The sequence below is a fragment of the Actinia tenebrosa genome, unplaced genomic scaffold, assembly GCF_029948245.1.
Source record: "Actinia tenebrosa isolate PJP-AT-01 unplaced genomic scaffold, QUT_ActTen_1.0 PGA_scaffold8__29_contigs__length_14323225, whole genome shotgun sequence".
Taxonomy (NCBI): Eukaryota; Metazoa; Cnidaria; class Anthozoa; order Actiniaria; family Actiniidae; genus Actinia; species Actinia tenebrosa.
This window is the reverse complement of record NW_028292585.1, coordinates 5,940,775-5,958,368: the sequence shown is the minus strand read 5'-3', so window position 1 is coordinate 5,958,368 and position 17,594 is coordinate 5,940,775. Positions and strand designations below refer to the sequence as shown.

Below are 17,594 nucleotides of genomic sequence, written 5' to 3'. Positions count from 1 at the left end.
ATATCTTACGAAGTAGTTTTACAAACCTCCTCCTTTTCTTCTAATTCAAAATTTCTTATTTATATCTCGCCCTCAGAACATCCAAACGTCAAGTTTAACAACATTTTCAAGTAATAAACACCTCATTACTAAAATAAGAAAGCCTTTATTTACAAACAAACAGTAATTACATTTCCAAGAGTTCATTTAAAATACAGAAGAATTTGTTCTCATCATATTCACACATTAATTTTGAAAATGCGTTTGAAAAATTAGTTTCGAGCTGTAATATTATAGAAAAATAATCAAACGGCGCCGGAGATTTGTGGAGTGAAAAACAAGGTGTTATGTACAAGCAAAACTGGACAGCATCATTGTAAATTAATGAACGAGTTAAACATTTTTTCTTGATTAAAAAAAGAAATTTAATTGGAAAATTTTAAATCTTAAAATGGTTAGTATCCTTAAAAATATTTTACAAGAATGACTGAAGCCCAAACGGGAATAAAAGTACATCATTTTGAGGGCCACAATTTATTAGTGTAGTACGCTATCTAGTGCCACCCTCATTAAATAAAGTTGTTATTATTATTATTATTATTATTATTAGGATTTCTTCTTTTTACCTGTAAACTCTGTTAAGCCTAGCTTCTATATATGCTTTTTTGTTCGTATTACAGAAAAATGTGAAAGCATTCGCAGCAAATATGTGCAGAATAATAGGCTGTTAACAGACCCTCTTTTCCAGACTTTCCCTCTCCCTGCATCTGGAAAAGAGGGGCTGTTAGCACTCTAGCAGAGTAAGGTTTAGAAAAACAAATGGAAGTGTGCAAAATCGAAATGAAAAGTAAGAAGAAAAAAGAAAAAGGAAAGAAAAAACATATCTTGAGATAAAAAAAGGGAAAAATCTATATAAAATATATAAAAGATTCACTTCACTATAATGGCTTCCAAAAAAATATACAAAATAATTTTTTTTTTTTCAAAAACTAGGATTGTGTAATTTAAAAATTATTGGCTATGAGTGCGATGTCGTGACAGTGAAACAGGCTTACAGCCTCTACTTCTTTTTAACAGCTCTCCACAGCAAGTCCATCCTTGGTTGACCAAGTAGCTTCCTGAATGCTGCATCATTACACAGGTCCGGGTTTTCAGAGCTGCTCGAGGCAGCCTCGCACGACATCGGTTACACGAAACCTCATCGAGCTGGCTTCGGAGGAACCGAACGCATTGAGTCAGGCGTTGGATTTTTTCCTCGTTTTGCCTATTCTCTTCTCGAACGCGTTGCGCGTCACTTAGAGCTCGGTTAAATACCCCTTTCAAAAGTAGGGAATCGATTTTGGAGAAAAGGTCGGGATTTATTTTCATTCCCCATTCCAGGTCCGATATCGTTGCTTCTTCAAGACACTTGTGTTCTACAATCAATCGATTTGTCTCCGTAAAAGACTGGTCACCTTCTTCGTCCCATAGAACTAATAATTTTAACTTCTCGCCATTCTTGAATAGAGCGTTTTTCGTACCGTAGTCGAGTACGGAGTCCAGAAAAGTGTAATCGATAACGCTTCGTCTGAACATCGTGGACTTCGAAAGAACTCGCCATTTGTGCGCAAAAACGGAGACTGCTTTGGCTGTTAGTTCCTTGATGCCAAGAAAATCACTGTTACTGATGACGCGAAAAATTTCTTGTTCTTGGAAAATGGCGTCCTTTTCGTCAGCAATTCCTGTATAGAGAAACTGGAGAATTGGTTCGAAGTTTCCTGGGGTTGGTAGCTCAATCGATACGACATCCATCTGAGTCTCTTTAAAATCTCCTTGGAACAACGCCCTAAAATACTCACTCCTCAAGACTAGATAGCTGGAGTGACAGTAGAATTTCTGGTCATCCACGCATATTATCTTGTCAGCGTATCTTGGGTTGTTCACGAACTTACGAGCGTCTTCTCCATCGACTACAGTGAAAACCTCGTCTTCCGGTTCTTTTGCGATAACTACTTTATTCTGTAACACGTGGACTACAAGCCCGGTATTTTTGAGCTGATTTATTATACTATTGAGTTGTTCCTTGATAGCTTGTTGTACCTTATCGTCAGCAAGAGAGTTTGTATTTTGAGCTAACGCCATTCTTGTCGACCAACTCCGTCTAACAGAACATTAGAATACTGAATTTGAAATCAGTCTTTTTTGCTTATAAAATAGATCCCCCGGGAAAGCTTCGCATTCAAACATGTTAACTTGCCGCACGAATTCACGTGAAACAGAAGTAACAATCAAATTTGGCGCGGAAGTATGCGCGCGAAACATTCCTACACAGGAAGCCCATTCAGTGACATGAAACCACAGGTAACCCACGGAAGAAAATTTCAAATACACCATCTTTATACACAATATTTACAAATGAATTCATAATCTGTATAACCTGCCTTGCTAGTCTGTATTATCGTGTTGATACTGGAAATGTTTGGGCTGATATATAAGCAGCACCATTTTGATGTACTCAATCTCTAGGGAGAAGGGGCCATTATTGTGGTCAGCAAGTGTGATTCCAAATGTTCTCATCTTAGGAAAATCCATTTGGTGATCTTGAAGATACCCTGAGTTTGTTAAGATAAACTTGCTGAATGGGATCTGCAGAAATAAAATGCGCATCTTAATGTTGTTTAGTATCAGTGTAGTGATGAAGGCGACTCCTGTGATTGGTTAATAACTTTATACCTCCTCCATTTCAGCTATGTCTAATAAAACTCCAAAATATGTCAATTCTGGTCATTGCTGGATTCTAGACAAAATTTTACATGACTACCCCTTTTTGCATACATACAAATTGCAAAAAGTCCCCCCCCCCCCCCCCCTCCCCACACCTGCCTTATTTTCACTGGACCCCATCTCCCTCTTAAAAATGATGGCTTTCTATCATAGAATAAAAGACTGCCTTCTCTCAATAATAGGGTTTCCACAATTTCATATTTCTTTGAACAGCATCATTGTCATTGGGTGAGGGGGAAGGTGTTGAAGCAAGGGGGGAGTACTGTCATATAAAAAGAGTGGGATGATCATTGTATCTTTTATTGGTTGAAAATCATGTCTGTCTCTCTTTCAGGAGTGGAAAAGAAAAAAGCTTTGGTTTTTAGCATGTCTCAGACTCTTATTCTTTAGGGGTTAATTTTTTTTGACAATCATTAATACCCCTAAATGAGAACCCCCGCCCCCAAACTACAATCTTCTGCAAAATAAAATGTGCCACCTAGTATTCTGGAGTACCATCCCCCCTCTCCCCCCGTAGCAATGTTGTCTTGCATGCATTTTACCAGCCAACTGCTTCACAGTGTAGAGAACTTCCTTGACCAACATTGCTAGGGGGAAAGGGGGGAAAGTGGCACATTATTTTTGCAGAAGATTGTAGATCTTACATTATTACTTACTCTAGCTGTTTCCCAGTATGGTCCTCCCCTTGTATATAAAAATGACTGGTGCAGATCATCTGACCTAACACTATCAGGTTGGATATTCAAGGCATATGTTCTTCCATCTCCTTTGAACTTCATCTGGATCCCATCAAATTCTGATGTATCAAAAGGAACCACAGACCCCTTCCAGTCCTAAAAACATGAAAAACAAAGATTCTGCTGTTTATTTCCATTTTCAAAATAACATGACTATAATAGACAAAGATGTTTTTTCTTTATGCCTCAGTCAATCAAAAAAGGTTTAATTAACGTAATCAGGGTTCGTGCCAAGGTAACGACTTAAAATTCAACGACTATTCAAGGAGATGTGTATAAGGAACCAAAAATGAATTTTCAAGGAGTATGTTCAGCTAACTATGCCAAGGTTTAACACAGTGGTTGCACATCTATTCAATTTTGACCCGTGTTATTCGATATTTTGATCCATTCGATTTTGACCCGTTTTATTCGATATTTTAATCCATTCGATTTTGACCCGTTTTATTCAATATTTCAATCCATTTGATTTTGACCCATTTTATTCGATATTTTGATCTACTCGATTTTGACCCGCTTTATTCGATATTTTATTCCATTCGATTTTGACCCGTTTTAATCAATATCTTGATACATTTGATTTTGACCCATGTTATTCGATATTCTAATCCATTCGATTTTGACCCATGTTTTTCGAGCGATTTGGTAATGTATTTTTACTTTGAGACATCAGCCAGAGTGGTTGCTCAATTTTCCCATTCCAGGGTCTCAAATTAATTAGCATTTCAGCTCAGACTATGCAGTGCTCTTTAAAATTCAAGACAGATATGAATATCCTGTGGATCAAACTAAGAACCTCTAGCTCTTAAGGCTGTGCACTTTTCCAACTGTGCGTCACCAGTGCTCCTATTTACACTAACTCAGTCTGTTTGGATGGAATTTGATATGATAGGAGCCAATTCCAAGCATTTCAAAATGTAGCTAGTCTAGACTGGGTTGAGCTTGATTTAGATGACAACTAGAAATATAATTTTAATTAACAAGGCACTAATAATTACTTGTACCCTTCTCTCATTCGATGATTTTTAGCTCCTTTTTACCATCCATTTTCCCTCTTTTACCTCATTTAATTTGTTCCCGATGGATAATGTGTTTTCCAAAGACTATAATTTTATATAATTTCTGGACCACTTCCTTGGAAGTATAAAGCTACCTTGATAATGCCTGTCTCCACCCCCCCCCCCCCTCCCCCCACCCTAGGGATCCCCTCCTTGCATATCATTGTACTGTGAATAAAAGTTTACTGCACGAATAAACCTCACTAATAATACTTACCACGCGAGGCTGAGAACGTATGGCGCAAATTCCACTATGTTTAGCTTCACTTCCTTCAGGAACCTTCGTCGAAAGATTCCCTCGAAAAAGAGCTTTACCCGACTTGCTGGCAACAAACTCAGCTTTTGACAGCCCACCAAACTGCTTATCAGTAATTGTTACCCATTCTTCTGTAGTTTCTGGCTTTTTGAAATCCCATAGCATTAGCTCTAAGCGGTATTTATCCATAGGGTCGGGGAAGACTGTTTTTACTGCTCTTTTTAAGATGGGTTTGGAAAAGATTTCTTTGATCAGTTTGCCCGCCATCTTGGACGTGAAATTAAAAAGAGACTGGATCGAGACTAGTTCTAGTTCTCCAAGTCGACGCGTCCAATATGGCGGCTGCAAGAACTCAAATGTATAAACTCAGATTAACTAAAAATATGCGACTAACTATACGACTAAGGCAAGCCAGAAATATCTCTGTGTTTTCTGCTAGTTTGGGGTCATGTGCTGGCGTATTTTCAAAGGATAAGGAGTGTTATAGAGGTGGTGTTTTGCCTGGTTTCCGTGTGGTTTCATCTTGTAGAACTTGGAGTACGAGGAAGAGTGGACATCGTCTGTTAGAGAAAATATATCAACTTCAATTACATAAGAATTGTCAGATCTTTAGTTCTAGATGCATAACAACATCTGCTTTATACTTGAATGGAAAAGACACTATATCTAATGGGAAGAGAAAATTGAAAGAAAAATTAGAAAAAGTGAAAGAAATGGTAAGACGTCCAGTGCGCACGTGACAGGACTGCACGAATTCGTATAATACTGCTGCGTTACTTGATTACAGGTTCATTAACTCAGCGTTAGCCTCATTTTAGTGTCTAAATGTTCACAAATATTAATGCTAAAGTGAAGGATGTAGAACTTGAACGATACAAACTCTATGAAATTGACTAGAATGGTTTTGACCCCCCTCCCCCCCTCCCCTTCAAGGCAAAATCCTGGCTGAAACCCTGTATCCTCAACTGAAGCCGTCAACAATCATCACTTGATCCCTTTTTTTTCAGAGAGAAAGTATTCTCACCATTCCAAATGTGCTCTCATCGTTCAGGATAGTGGCTGCTCCATTCCTTGGTTACTTTATTATTTCAGAAGAGTTTACTGTTGCTGCTGCTCTTTTTGTTGTGGCAGGAATCACAGACATGGTTCGAAAAATTGTTTTTTGTAAACATAAAAAATAGATAAGTTACATTTATTTTGATATCTATTATGAGTGAAGAACATTTTCTTGACCCACAGATATATTGTGCTAAATTACTGTGAATGAGAACTTAGGCCCCAAACCATAGACTTGCATCTTTAGGCTCGTGCAGCAATGGACTATTTGGATGATACGGTGGCCATCTTGGATCGTAAGGCATTATGGAGTGTCCATGGTGCAAACAAAGCTTTGTTAAAGTAATAACGTCAAATGATATTATCAGCTCACCAAGAAAATATGACAAAGAGAAAGAAAAACACAAAAATCTAAAAATTTTCTGTCATGGTTGTTTTGTTTTGCTCTCTGGCAAGATGGCTGCGGCATAGTCGAAGTAGTCCATTTCTAAATCTGTTGAATACATGTGTTATATGCTATAAATAATTGATCAATGGTCCCAGTAATTTAATAATATATATTTCCTTAATGTTCATCATAATAATATTGAAACTTTATGGACCATTGACTGTAACAATTTTTTTTTAATGTTTCTATTGTTAAATTTCCTTTAAGCTTGATGGCTATATTGCTAGAAACTTCAAAAATCAAAAATCCATCTTTGGTACCATACTAGATCCTGTTGCAGACAAAATCCTAATGAATGTTTTGACAATCTCATTAACAGCTGCTGACCTTTTACCCAGTAAGTTACTATTATCAGAGGATTCACTAATTTTTGAAGTAGAAGAAGTACTCTTAACAAAATAGGGCTGTCTCTGTTAAAAAGATAAAGGGATGAATTTATGTAGTGCCATTTCCAGGAACTCAATGGTGCTTTACAAGATCAGTGGAGGACTTTACGGGCTGCATATTAAGGCGCTACAGTAGTAGCAGCACTAGATTAATGGTAATTTTCCATTGGATTGTGAAATAGCCGGCAGGGAGAGATGAAGTAACTGGTGATAACCCACCATTATCTGCCTTCTTTTGAAACCGATTATCGTTTGAGTATATTTCCCAGATTCATAAGTTACCTTGTTTTAGCCATCAAATATGTCCTTACTAATTCCGCGTGATTTTAGTTCCCTTGACAGTGTTAATTCTCAGTAGAGATGTCCTTCTGATTGCCGCTGCCTTTTATTTTAGATACAAATCACTGCCATCTCCTGTAAGTAAACATTTTTATTTATAATCAATATTAAATATTGATCTGCCGCTAAATAGCAGCAGGGAAGTATGAGTTTACTTCTCATTTATTCAAATTTTTCATTTCCTAGAAAACTATTTCAAGATACTTCGATGTTAACCTAGCAACAGTAGAACTACAACCTAACATCCTAGGAAAGGTACACTGTCATCAATTGCTTATATAGACCACTTGCATGTGACGCCGAAGCAGGCTCAATTTGGTGGACAAAACGAAAGACTTTCGATCTCCTAAGAATTGGAAACCTATGGTTATTTACCTCCAAATTGAACTACATTCTGCAGTGCTACAAGAGGTTTATTCATCTGTTCTTCTAAGGACTACAGAGCACCACTCCCCTCATCCATGCCCTTTCCCCCCTCTTTCCCCCCTCTTTCTCCCCTCTTTCCCCCCTCTTTCCCCCTCTTTCCCCCCTCAGTGTTCACTGTATCTTTAGAATCAATATATATATATATATGTATATTTTTTATATTTAAAAAAGTGATTGAGTGGGAATTAGGATGGGAAAAAAGGAATTGCCTTGTAATTTGTTTTGCAGACCAACACAGTCCTTCAGCTTGGCCTTGTAGGGTCTACTCTTCTAGCACCAATAGTAGGATATGTGGATCATCCCTATCTACAGGCAATGTGGTAAGCTCAATTTTACATGACCTTCAATCTCTTGCCTTATGAGTAAATTGCTGAATCTCCTTTCAATATTCTTTTTACAGGTATATTGTTGGAATATCCACTGTTTTATCATCAGTTAGCTACCTTTTCTCAACAAGTACTTCAGTTAGATACCTCAAATAAAGGAATTATAATTACTCTGTTTGTAACTGGTCATTTTGACCTACAGTTAACAACAATAATTGCCCTATAACACTATGACATCACATCAAAACAAGCTATTGTTTTAACGCTAAGGATCATGGTCGCCAGAGGGGGCAAAATAGCAGCAAAACGAATTAAATCACAATAAAAAATAGTTAATTAGATTGGGAAAGGTGATAACAGATAAATGCCCAGAACGAAAGAAAATTTTGCCTAAATTCCTATCATTCTTGCCCATGTAAACAAGCTGTGACGTCATAATGTTATAGGTCAATTGGCTTCTTATCACAATTGACTTGTAAATATTATGGAAAATGTAAAATATTAGAGAATGTACATTCTAAGCTTTAACCTCGACTAAGTTGAAGAAGTAAATCATCTTAAGCCCCCATTGTTTTAAGCACAGGGAGGCCAATTGAAATAGAATTGAAAATGAAATCAGAAGGGAAATCTTTAATATTTGTTTATTTGAGATAGAAATAAAGTCCCACATAATGAAAACCAGTGGGAAAAAACAAGTCAAAATGGACTCATCTTGTTTGATTTCTTGTTTGATAAAGATGAAAAGAAATGGCAAAATAAGTGGAATAGATAAACAGATTCTCTCTGCGTACCATTTCCTTCTCATTAAAAAACGTATTTTTCATAAATGTCTATTGATTTTAAGTTGAAATTCTAAAGTATTTTTTATATCTCGATCCCACACTCCACTTGGGAAAAGTCCAATCCAAGGAGTAAATCCAGATCCTGAGTTTCCATAATTTTGGATTCTAAGGCTAAAACTACTAAATTCAAAAAGAGCAAGAAAAATAGATATTAATGGTGTCATTTGTTTTGTCGTTATCCGAAAAGAGTAATGGTTTTACGATCATCAAAAGTATCAACCCGCAAGGCACCGTGAGCCATGGCTAACGGTACGCCATTACTAACACCCTCCCCTCCCCAAGGGATTGGGTACCACAATTGGAGTTTTGGCGGCAAAGATCTGGCATTAACAATGCATATTAAAAGAACATGCGGTGCTATTGTATGTGCGCGTAGGAAAAAGGATGTACCTTAAAATTGGGCCAACGTTAGGACTCTAGCTATCCGATCCGGCATTGTGCGCTCTGCCCTCGTAAAACAATTCAATTCAACTGACATACCTTCACTAGTACAGTTTGGTGTGACTGATATTCGTTGCATCTCGTACGTCAGTCCGCTGTCCCAATTCGTAATATTGATGATCTGTAAAAGAAACAGAAATCCCATCAACGCATTTTTGTGACATTAAAATGACTTCCTATGAGAGTAACTCTATATATAGCACCACCCCCCTTATTATAGGGATGGGAAGTATCTTGACCCAAGCCTGTTTGCCGGAGCCATTCCTATTCGTAAACACTACTAGGCTAGAATGACTCCACTGACTACAGTTAGTAACATCTTGAACACATTGATGATAAACAATGAGCAAGGCACAAGAACATGAAACACTTGCTTGATGGATAATTGAGAATGTACGGTGACCGATAAGGGACACGCAACAAGATAGAAGAGTTGCTGCAAATGAGAAAGGAGTTGCTGCAAATAACAAACAAATTGCTGCAAATATGTTGCTAGTAAAAAGAAAGGATTTGTTGCCTATAAGACACATTAATGCTTGTCAAACGATTAGTAAGCCAATGAGACTCAGCTCTATAGAAACTTGGCATATTTGCAGATGTCTTTTCTCGGCACAGAATATACCAACGATTCTCTCCGTGGTATATAGATCACGCATTAAATGCCCGGCAGTTTTAATTTTCGATGGATTCTCAACTAAACGGATCGAATTGGAATAGAAGTTAAAACAACAAAAAACTTGCAAAAAAAAAAAAAAAAGGAAAAAAAAAAAAAAAAAAAAAAAGAAAAGAAAAGAAAAAGAAAAGCTATGAGGAGAGTAGATAAACTGTTAGAAAAATATGGTCCGTAAAATTTTATGCAGGTGGAAAAAGAAAAACAATATCTTCATTTCAAACGGTGGTATTTCGACTTGAGTCCACAACAGAAATTCAACAAAAACAAAAAAAAAAAAAAAAAAAAGAAAGAAAGAAAGAAAAAACGATTCCAAGGTGCCATACCCCCGAGACATCCGCAGAGCTGAGGCGGCGTATGGACTTCGGACCTGACGGCAATTAAATCCTTCTGCCCTTGGGTGTACGAATTACGCAAGAAAATGTTCTAGCCGAAGCATCAGGGGAGAGACCAGCCGGCCCCCAGACCATATCGGCTAATCCCTTGCATCTCTGCCACGCACGGAATCGGTTGAAAAACTAATGTTAAAAAGTCTAGTCTATCTGGTGCATTGTTTTCACGGCCTATTGTTATGCTGATTCCGTGGAACCGTGGCTCAGTTGAAAAAACTTGGGCATCGCAGATACCAAGTCAAGCCCGGTAAAGGGGGGTTAGTATTTGGATGGGTGACCTAAACATGATACCTACTAAAACGGGATTTTAATCGAAAGTTTTCTTTTTCTACGAAGTAAACCAACCTATAAATCCAACCAAAATGGCTTGACGTTTCTAGAAAAAAATTCTTTAAATTGACTAGAATTATTATTTTTTTGTTTTGCTTTGCTTTTATTTAAACATATATGTAACTTTAATTTCGATTGCGAAAAAGGTCCTTTCAATGGATGTTTAATAGTCATAGTAGCCATGGTATTACAGTGAAAGGACCTTCGAAGCTCAGTCATAATTGAAGACGAAGATATAAACACCAATTGGGAAACCTGGAAAGACCTTTACTTTGCAGCAGTCAACGATAGTATACCAAAATACCGTCAAAAAAGGAAAATTAGTGCACCATGGATTACCAAAGATCTAATAAAACTGTGCAGGAAAAAGAAAAACCTCTATAAAAAAGCCAAAAAATCGAACAACGAGGAACAGTGGACTGCGTACCGTAATCTAAACAACTCTTTGAAAAAGCAATGCAATTCAGCAAAATGGAACCATCTGAAAGATCTAGCAAACAAATTAAAATCCGAGAACAATCCAAAGCCATTCTGGAACTACATGAAATCAAAACGAAAAGGTACCAACGACTTAGTGTTGCTGAAAGAAGGAAGTCAAGAAGTGACAAGTGATCAAGACATAGCACAACACATGAATGAATACTTTTCATCTGTATTTACACGAGAACAATGCATCCTTCCAGATTTTGGCTTTGTTGTTACTGAAAAGTTACGCAACGTTCAATGTTCAGCAAATGAAGTGGAAAGTTATCTAAAAGAATTGAACATTCACAAGTCCCCTGGGCCCGATCAAGTACTACCGCGTATCTTGAAAGAATGTGCAAAGGAATTATCCACATCACTGTGCAAGATGTTTAACAAGTCGTTTTATTCTGGTACACTTCCATCGGACTGGAAAATTGCAAATATAACTCCAATCCACAAAAAAGGTCCAAAACACAACAAGGAAAATTACCGTCAAATCTCGTTGACATCTATCATTTGTAAAGTGGCAGAGAAAATAGTACGATCAAGAGTCATAGCCTTCTGGACAGAACATCAACTATTAAACCAAAATCAATTTGGATACTTAAAAGGCAGATCAACGGTAGGCCAACTTCTAAGTAGCTATAATGACTGGTGTTTATCAAGAAATACCTCAAAAGCGACAGATGTTATCTTTTTAGACCTGTCAAAGGCGTTTGACAGCGTTCCACATGAACGCCTACTCTTCAAGCTTAATAGGTATGGCATTGACGATCAATTACTATTGTGGTTCAGGAATTTTCTAACTAATAGAAAACAAAGAGTGCAAATACGTGGATCCTTTTCTGATTGGTCTCCAGTAACATCGGGTGTCCCGCAAGGTTCAATTCTGGGGCCGATCTTGTTTCTGTTATATGTAAATGACATTCCAAATGTAGCCACATCAAGCATCAAATTGTTTGCTGATGATACTAAGATCTATCGACGACTAACCGACGTTGGGGATGTAACAGCTCTACAGTCGGACCTTGCTTCTTTAGAAGACTGGGCGGCGGATTGGCAAGTCAAGTTTAACCCTAAAAAGTGTGAAGCCATGAGGATAACTCATAAGGGTGATAAGAATAGAACACAATATCACATATCCGACACAGCATTAAAGAACGTACATGACTACAAAGACCTTGGAGTTATAATGTCGAGCGATCTAAGTTGGTCCAAACATGTAGAAGCAATTGTACATAAAGCAAATAAAGTCCTTGGTTTAGTTAAACGTACCACGGGTAGTAGAAATAAGGAAATCTTTTCCATACTCTATAAATCACTGGTCCGTCCCATTCTGGAATATGCATGCCCAGTTTGGGCACCACACCTAGTAAAGGATATCCATGCAATTGAATCTATACAACGAAGAGCGTCACGCATCGCACTTGGTCAAAAACGACAAGAGATGGCATATGAAGACAGATGTAAGATACTCAAATGGAACTCTTTGCAACTTAGAAGGGAATTCCTCTCTCTAGTTGAGTGCTATAAGATTGTACACAAGATGAACGGTCTAGATTTCAGTGACTATTTTGAACTTTGTAAAAGTACGAAAACGAGAGCTAATCACCAATTTAAAATACAGACCAAATCTGCTAGAATAAATTGTTACAAATATTCTTTTTTTGTGCGAATAATCAAATCTTGGAATGATCTTCCTAATAACGTAGTAAATCATACAGATGAACCCAACGTAAATAAATTTAAAACAAGACTTAAGAAACACATGAACATTTTTTGAAGTTAGTATTGTACATATATATATATATATATTATTAGTTCTTAAAATTATTTAATTTTAAATTAGGGGACTTATATAGGGCTAACCTCAATGTCTTCCTTTTCAAAATATGTAATCTGCATTTTTAGAATAAAGTATTATTAATCAATTCTAGCTTAAACAGGCATGTTATACCATTCATTTCTTTTTGATCTGCTTTATTTAAACATAAATATTGGTCATGTTTAGAGCTGACTAAAATATGCAGCTTTTGAAAGTTGATAAAGGTCCTTTTTTTCAATGGATGTGAAGATGTCTCAACATCTTGGTCCCATGCTTAGTTCACATCCACAGATTGGGATTTTCCACAATTTTGGATTTTGAGGCGAAAAGTAACAAATTCTAAAAGAGCAAGAGAAGTGGGAATCAATGGTGTAATTTTTTGTGTGTTTTGGTCGTTAAGGAAATGGATTTACAGGCATCAAAAGTATGGACCCGCAAGCCACTTGTACACCTATACAACACACCCACCCCTCCCCCAAGAAACTGGGTACTATTTTTGAGTTTTTGGCAGCTAAAAACTGACCTGGCGCTAACTATAACAGGTTGAAAGAATGTCATCTCTCCACTAAATCACACCTAGCATTTTAAAATCCAACGCGATCTCTATTTTAAGCTGTGCTGTGTTATCGATCTCCATGGTATCACTGAAATCCTAAGGACTATATGAGCACGATTTCTATATATAGTATGGATAATCAGAATATTTCATTACAGTACCCCCGTTCTTTGCAACGCTTTCGTCTAATATTAAGGAGTGACAACTGTGCAAAGTGTAGGCCGCACTCGCTGTGTGTCCCCCCCGACAAGCTGGAAAGTCGCGCGGGAGAATATAATTTTTCAGCTTGTTGGAAACGAATAGAAAGTGAGGCCAGGACTAGATTAGTCTGTACATTGAGTTTTTCACGTTCAGATAGGATCTACATTTTATAATTTTTTCATTCTGGAAGTGGAAGGAATTGAAAAATGGCTTCCAAAAGGGTTTCAAAGCGAAGTCAAGATACATGTATGGAAGACTATATCACGGACGGAGAAGGACCCCATAAAATACAATAAATGTATGTGATTTGGTCTGTGAGGGGGCTGTGATATGCACTCTACGCCCGCGATTTAGCCTTTTTTCTCGAAACACATCATACGCCACAAGCTAAGCCTGTTATTCTTTATTCTTGCGCTTGGTCGTATCGTGAAACAATCAAACAAGAGAATGAAGCTGATGAGGATGGATTTCTAACGCTACAGTCATCATGGACGAAACGACATGCAACTAGCTTGATGATGAAGAAATAGAAAACGAGCGCGCGTGCTGTGTGCTGTCATAAAGCACGCGGGGGTTGTGCTTGTTCTTGATCGAACAACAATTGAACATATAAGTCGAGAGTAGAACGCAAGCTATGGCGTCTCTATAATAACCATACGAACAGAGTAATTCGTAAAATCAAATTATCCTTATATAAACTAATTGCGATTTTGAGACGGCGATGTTATTTTGATTCAAACTTATTTGACGTGTCTGTACTCAGTAGCGAGCAATTCACATTCGCGACACTTAGAATTTTATGACCGTATTAAAGGGTATTTAAGGGTATCCTTGACCATACTTAAATCCTTTTTTAAATGACCATATTTAAGGATATCCTTTTTTAAAATGACCGTATCTAAGGGTATCCCTGACCATATTTAAGGGTATCCTTTTTTAAAATGACCGTATTTAAGAGTATCCTTGCCATAGTACTCTTTTTATAATGACCGTTTTTAAGGGTATCCTTTTTATAATGACCATATTAAAGGGTATCCTTGACCATATGTAACAGTATATATTTTGAAATGATTGTTGAATCAGAACAATTGTAGAAAATGGGCTTGGGATCCCTGTGGTATCCTTTGCCTTCGCGATATCAAAAAACGGTCCATACTTTTAAATACTCAATAATAAACAAATACATTTATACATGTTCTTGAACACTAATAAATATTACTACTCACGTTTTCTGTTTTCACTTGGATAGCACTGATTGATGCAGTGATACCGTACAGAATATCAACACCTTTGATAAAGACTTTCTTTTTGGCCTTTGCGGTATGATGGTAACTGTACTTCGCTCTATTTTCTGTTCTTAACTTGTTATCTGCCATAAACACAAGTAGGCATCTTCGAACGTCTTTATTCCATTCCGTGCTGGATAAAAATGAAACGACATGGTTAAATAAATATAACAAAAACACTGATTGTCACAGAATAGCACAACAAGCAAGAAGATAGGAATCCTCACACGGTTACGTAAATTAATACCCATCCACGCGAAACTGCAGATTTACAAGTCAGCCATTCTACCTCACTTTGATTACTGCAGTCTAGTCTGGCACTTTTGCAAAGCAGGCGACAAAAATAAACTAGAGCGAATCAACGAAAGAGGACTGAGAGCTGTATACTGCGACTATGAGTCACCCTACGAAGAGCTATTGAAGAGAGCAAAGCTCACCACATTGTACAACAGAAGACTACAGAACATTGTGATCTTCATGTATAAAATCAAAAATAAGTTATTACCACGAACTTTAATTGACTTATTTAAATCACCGACGCATAAATATAATCTAAGGAACATAGACTTTTCATTGCCTAGCTATAGGACTGTAAAGTATGGGAGAAATAGCCTAAGGTATTTTGGACCACACTTATGGTCTAAGCTTAGTACTTCGTTAAGATCATCGCCATCCCTTCAAGCATTTAAGAAAGGAATAAGAGTTTCAGACCTGACCAAGCTGATAAAGTAACACTCGCTTCAATCATATTAATCTATCTATTTACTCTTACTATGAGAACTGAGTGAGTTCATCAAATATCGAAACTATATCTATATTTATATATATATATATATATATATATTTAACGGAATCATATTTATATTTATATTTCATAGACTTATATCTACCTATATATTTATATATATTTATATTTAAATTTATATTTATATTTACATTTATATTTATATTTATATTTAAATTTTATTTGCTGTTTATATTATCATTTACATTTCTAGTATTATGTTATAGTCTCCCCGATTAGTAGGGTACTTGTGCCCGGCTAGAAGATAGAGACTTAAATAAAGTTATTATTATTATTATTATTATTATTATTATTATTATTATTATTATTATTATTATTATTATAGCCTTTTAAGGTTAAAACCTTTTCTTCGCATTAAAATCATATTTTATTATTAATTTCAAAAAAACAACTGCGTCAAAGCAGTTATTCGAGGTACGTTAGACATTTAACATTGATTTTAACTTGAAATATCAAGGAAAAATATTTATCGATTCCCACACTCCACCTGAGAAAAGTCCGATCCAAGGGGTTAATCCAGATACGGATTTTCCACAATTTTGGATTTTGAGGCAAAAGCTACCAAATTCTAAAAGAGAAAAAGAAATAGGTATACACGGTGTAATTTGTTTTGGTTTTGTCTTAAAAAAGAAACGGTTTTATGAGCATCAAAGGTACCACCCCTCAAGCCAAGTATACGCCTTTACAACTCACCTACCCCTCCCAAGGAACTGGGTGCTACTTTTGAATTTTTGGCAGCCAAAAACCTGGCGCTTACTATAACAGGTTGAAAGAATGTCATCTCTTCACTAAATAACACCTAGCATTTTTTTTAAATCTAACGCGATCACTATTTTAAGCTGCGCTGTGTTATTGATCTCCATGGTATCATTGAAATCCTAAGAACTATACGAGCACGATTTCTATATATAGTATGGATAATCAGAATATTTCATTACAGTACCCCCTTTCTTTGCAGCGCTTTCGTCTAATATTAAGGAGTGACAAGTATGTGCAAAGTGTAGGCCGCACTCGCTGTGTGTCCCCCCCGACAAGCTGGAAAGTGGTGCGGGAGAATATAATTTTTCAGCTTGTTGGAAACGAACGGAAAGTGAGGGCAGGACTAGATTAGTCTGTACATTGAGTTTTTCACGTTCAGATAGGATCTACATTTTATAATTTTTTCATACTGGAAGTGGAAGGAATTGAAAAATGGCTTCCAAAAGGGTTTCAAAGCGAAGTCAAGATACATGCATGGAAGACTATATCACGGGCGGAGAAGGACCCCATAAAATACAATAAATGTATGTGATTTGGTCTGTGAGGGGGCTGTGATATGCACTCTACGCCCGCGATTTAGCCTTTTTTCTCGAAACACATCATACGCCACAAGTCAAGCCTGTTATTCTTTATTCTTGCGCTTGGTCGTATCGTGAAGCATTCGGACAAGAAACTGAAGCTGATGAGGTTGGATTTCTAACGCTACAGCCATCATGGACAAAACGACAAACAACTAGCTTGATGATGAAGCTTAGAGACATTTTATCTCGATAATAGACATTTATGGCAAGTTAATACTATTAGCATTTTAAAAAATTGAGTTTGTTTTGTGCTTGCTCTTGATTGAACAACAATTTCTAACGCTACAGTCATCATGGACGAAACGACAAGCAACTAGCTTGATGATGAAGCTTAGAGACATTTTATCTCGATAATAGACATCTATGGCAAGTTAATACTATTAGCATTTTAAAAAATTGAGTTTGTTTTGTGCTTGCTCTTGATTGAACAACAATTGAACATATAAGTCGAGAGTAGAACGCAAACTATGGCATCTCTATAATAACCTTACGAACAGTGGAAGGTCCCGATAGTAACTTTATTTTTGAATAAAAGATTAATTCGTAAAATCAAATTATCCTTATATAAACTAATTGCGATTTTGAGACGGCGATGTTATTTTGATTCAAACTTATTTGACGTGTCTGTACTCAGTAGCGAGCAATCCACTTTCGCGACACTTAGAAT

At 36.7% G+C, this 17,594-nt stretch overlaps 3 protein-coding genes across 3 annotated transcripts; 1 reads left to right on the top strand and 2 right to left on the bottom strand.

Moving 5' to 3' along the window:
- Positions 1-136: 136 nt before the first annotated feature.
- On the bottom strand, positions 137-2,100 carry LOC148905035 (uncharacterized). The gene has a single exon (XM_089040946.1). It carries the CDS (start codon positions 2,098-2,100, stop codon positions 991-993), a length of 1,110 nt encoding a protein of 369 aa, XP_088897072.1. The 3' UTR covers positions 137-990.
- Positions 2,101-5,128, bottom strand: LOC116300930 (complex I intermediate-associated protein 30, mitochondrial). Its single transcript, XM_031709903.2, has 3 exons — positions 4,755-5,128; positions 3,399-3,575; positions 2,101-2,604 (listed from the first exon to the last, which is right to left on the bottom strand). Exons 1-3 carry the CDS (start codon positions 5,058-5,060, stop codon positions 2,404-2,406), a joined length of 684 nt encoding a protein of 227 aa, XP_031565763.1. The 5' UTR covers positions 5,061-5,128; the 3' UTR covers positions 2,101-2,403.
- Positions 5,129-8,563, top strand: LOC116300931 (cardiolipin synthase (CMP-forming)). The gene is made up of 7 exons (XM_031709905.2): positions 5,129-5,509; positions 5,801-5,938; positions 6,505-6,634; positions 7,014-7,099; positions 7,209-7,277; positions 7,677-7,768; positions 7,849-8,563. Exons 1-7 carry the CDS (start codon positions 5,129-5,131, stop codon positions 7,928-7,930), a joined length of 978 nt encoding a protein of 325 aa, XP_031565765.2. The 3' UTR covers positions 7,931-8,563.
- Positions 8,564-17,594: the final 9,031 nt, after the last annotated feature.

Excerpts from the sequence above, each read along its gene's own strand:
- LOC116300930 (XM_031709903.2), bottom strand. The coding sequence starts at position 5,060 with ATGGCGGGCAAACTGATCAAAGAAATCTTTTCCAAACCCATCTTAAAA. Across the intron at positions 3,576-4,754 it reads TACGTTCTCAGCCTCGCGTG|GACTGGAAGGGGTCTGTGGT; the intron begins GTAAGTATTATT and ends TCATGTTTTTAG. Across the intron at positions 2,605-3,398 it reads CATACTGGGAAACAGCTAGA|ATCCCATTCAGCAAGTTTAT; the intron begins GTAAGTAATAAT and ends TTATTTCTGCAG.
- LOC148905035 (XM_089040946.1), bottom strand. The coding sequence starts at position 2,100 with ATGGCGTTAGCTCAAAATACAAACTCTCTTGCTGACGATAAGGTACAA.
- LOC116300931 (XM_031709905.2), top strand. The coding sequence starts at position 5,129 with ATGGCGGCTGCAAGAACTCAAATGTATAAACTCAGATTAACTAAAAAT. Across the intron at positions 6,635-7,013 it reads AGCTGCTGACCTTTTACCCA|TTCCCTTGACAGTGTTAATT; the intron begins GTAAGTTACTAT and ends GCGTGATTTTAG. Across the intron at positions 7,278-7,676 it reads AACCTAACATCCTAGGAAAG|ACCAACACAGTCCTTCAGCT; the intron begins GTACACTGTCAT and ends TTTGTTTTGCAG.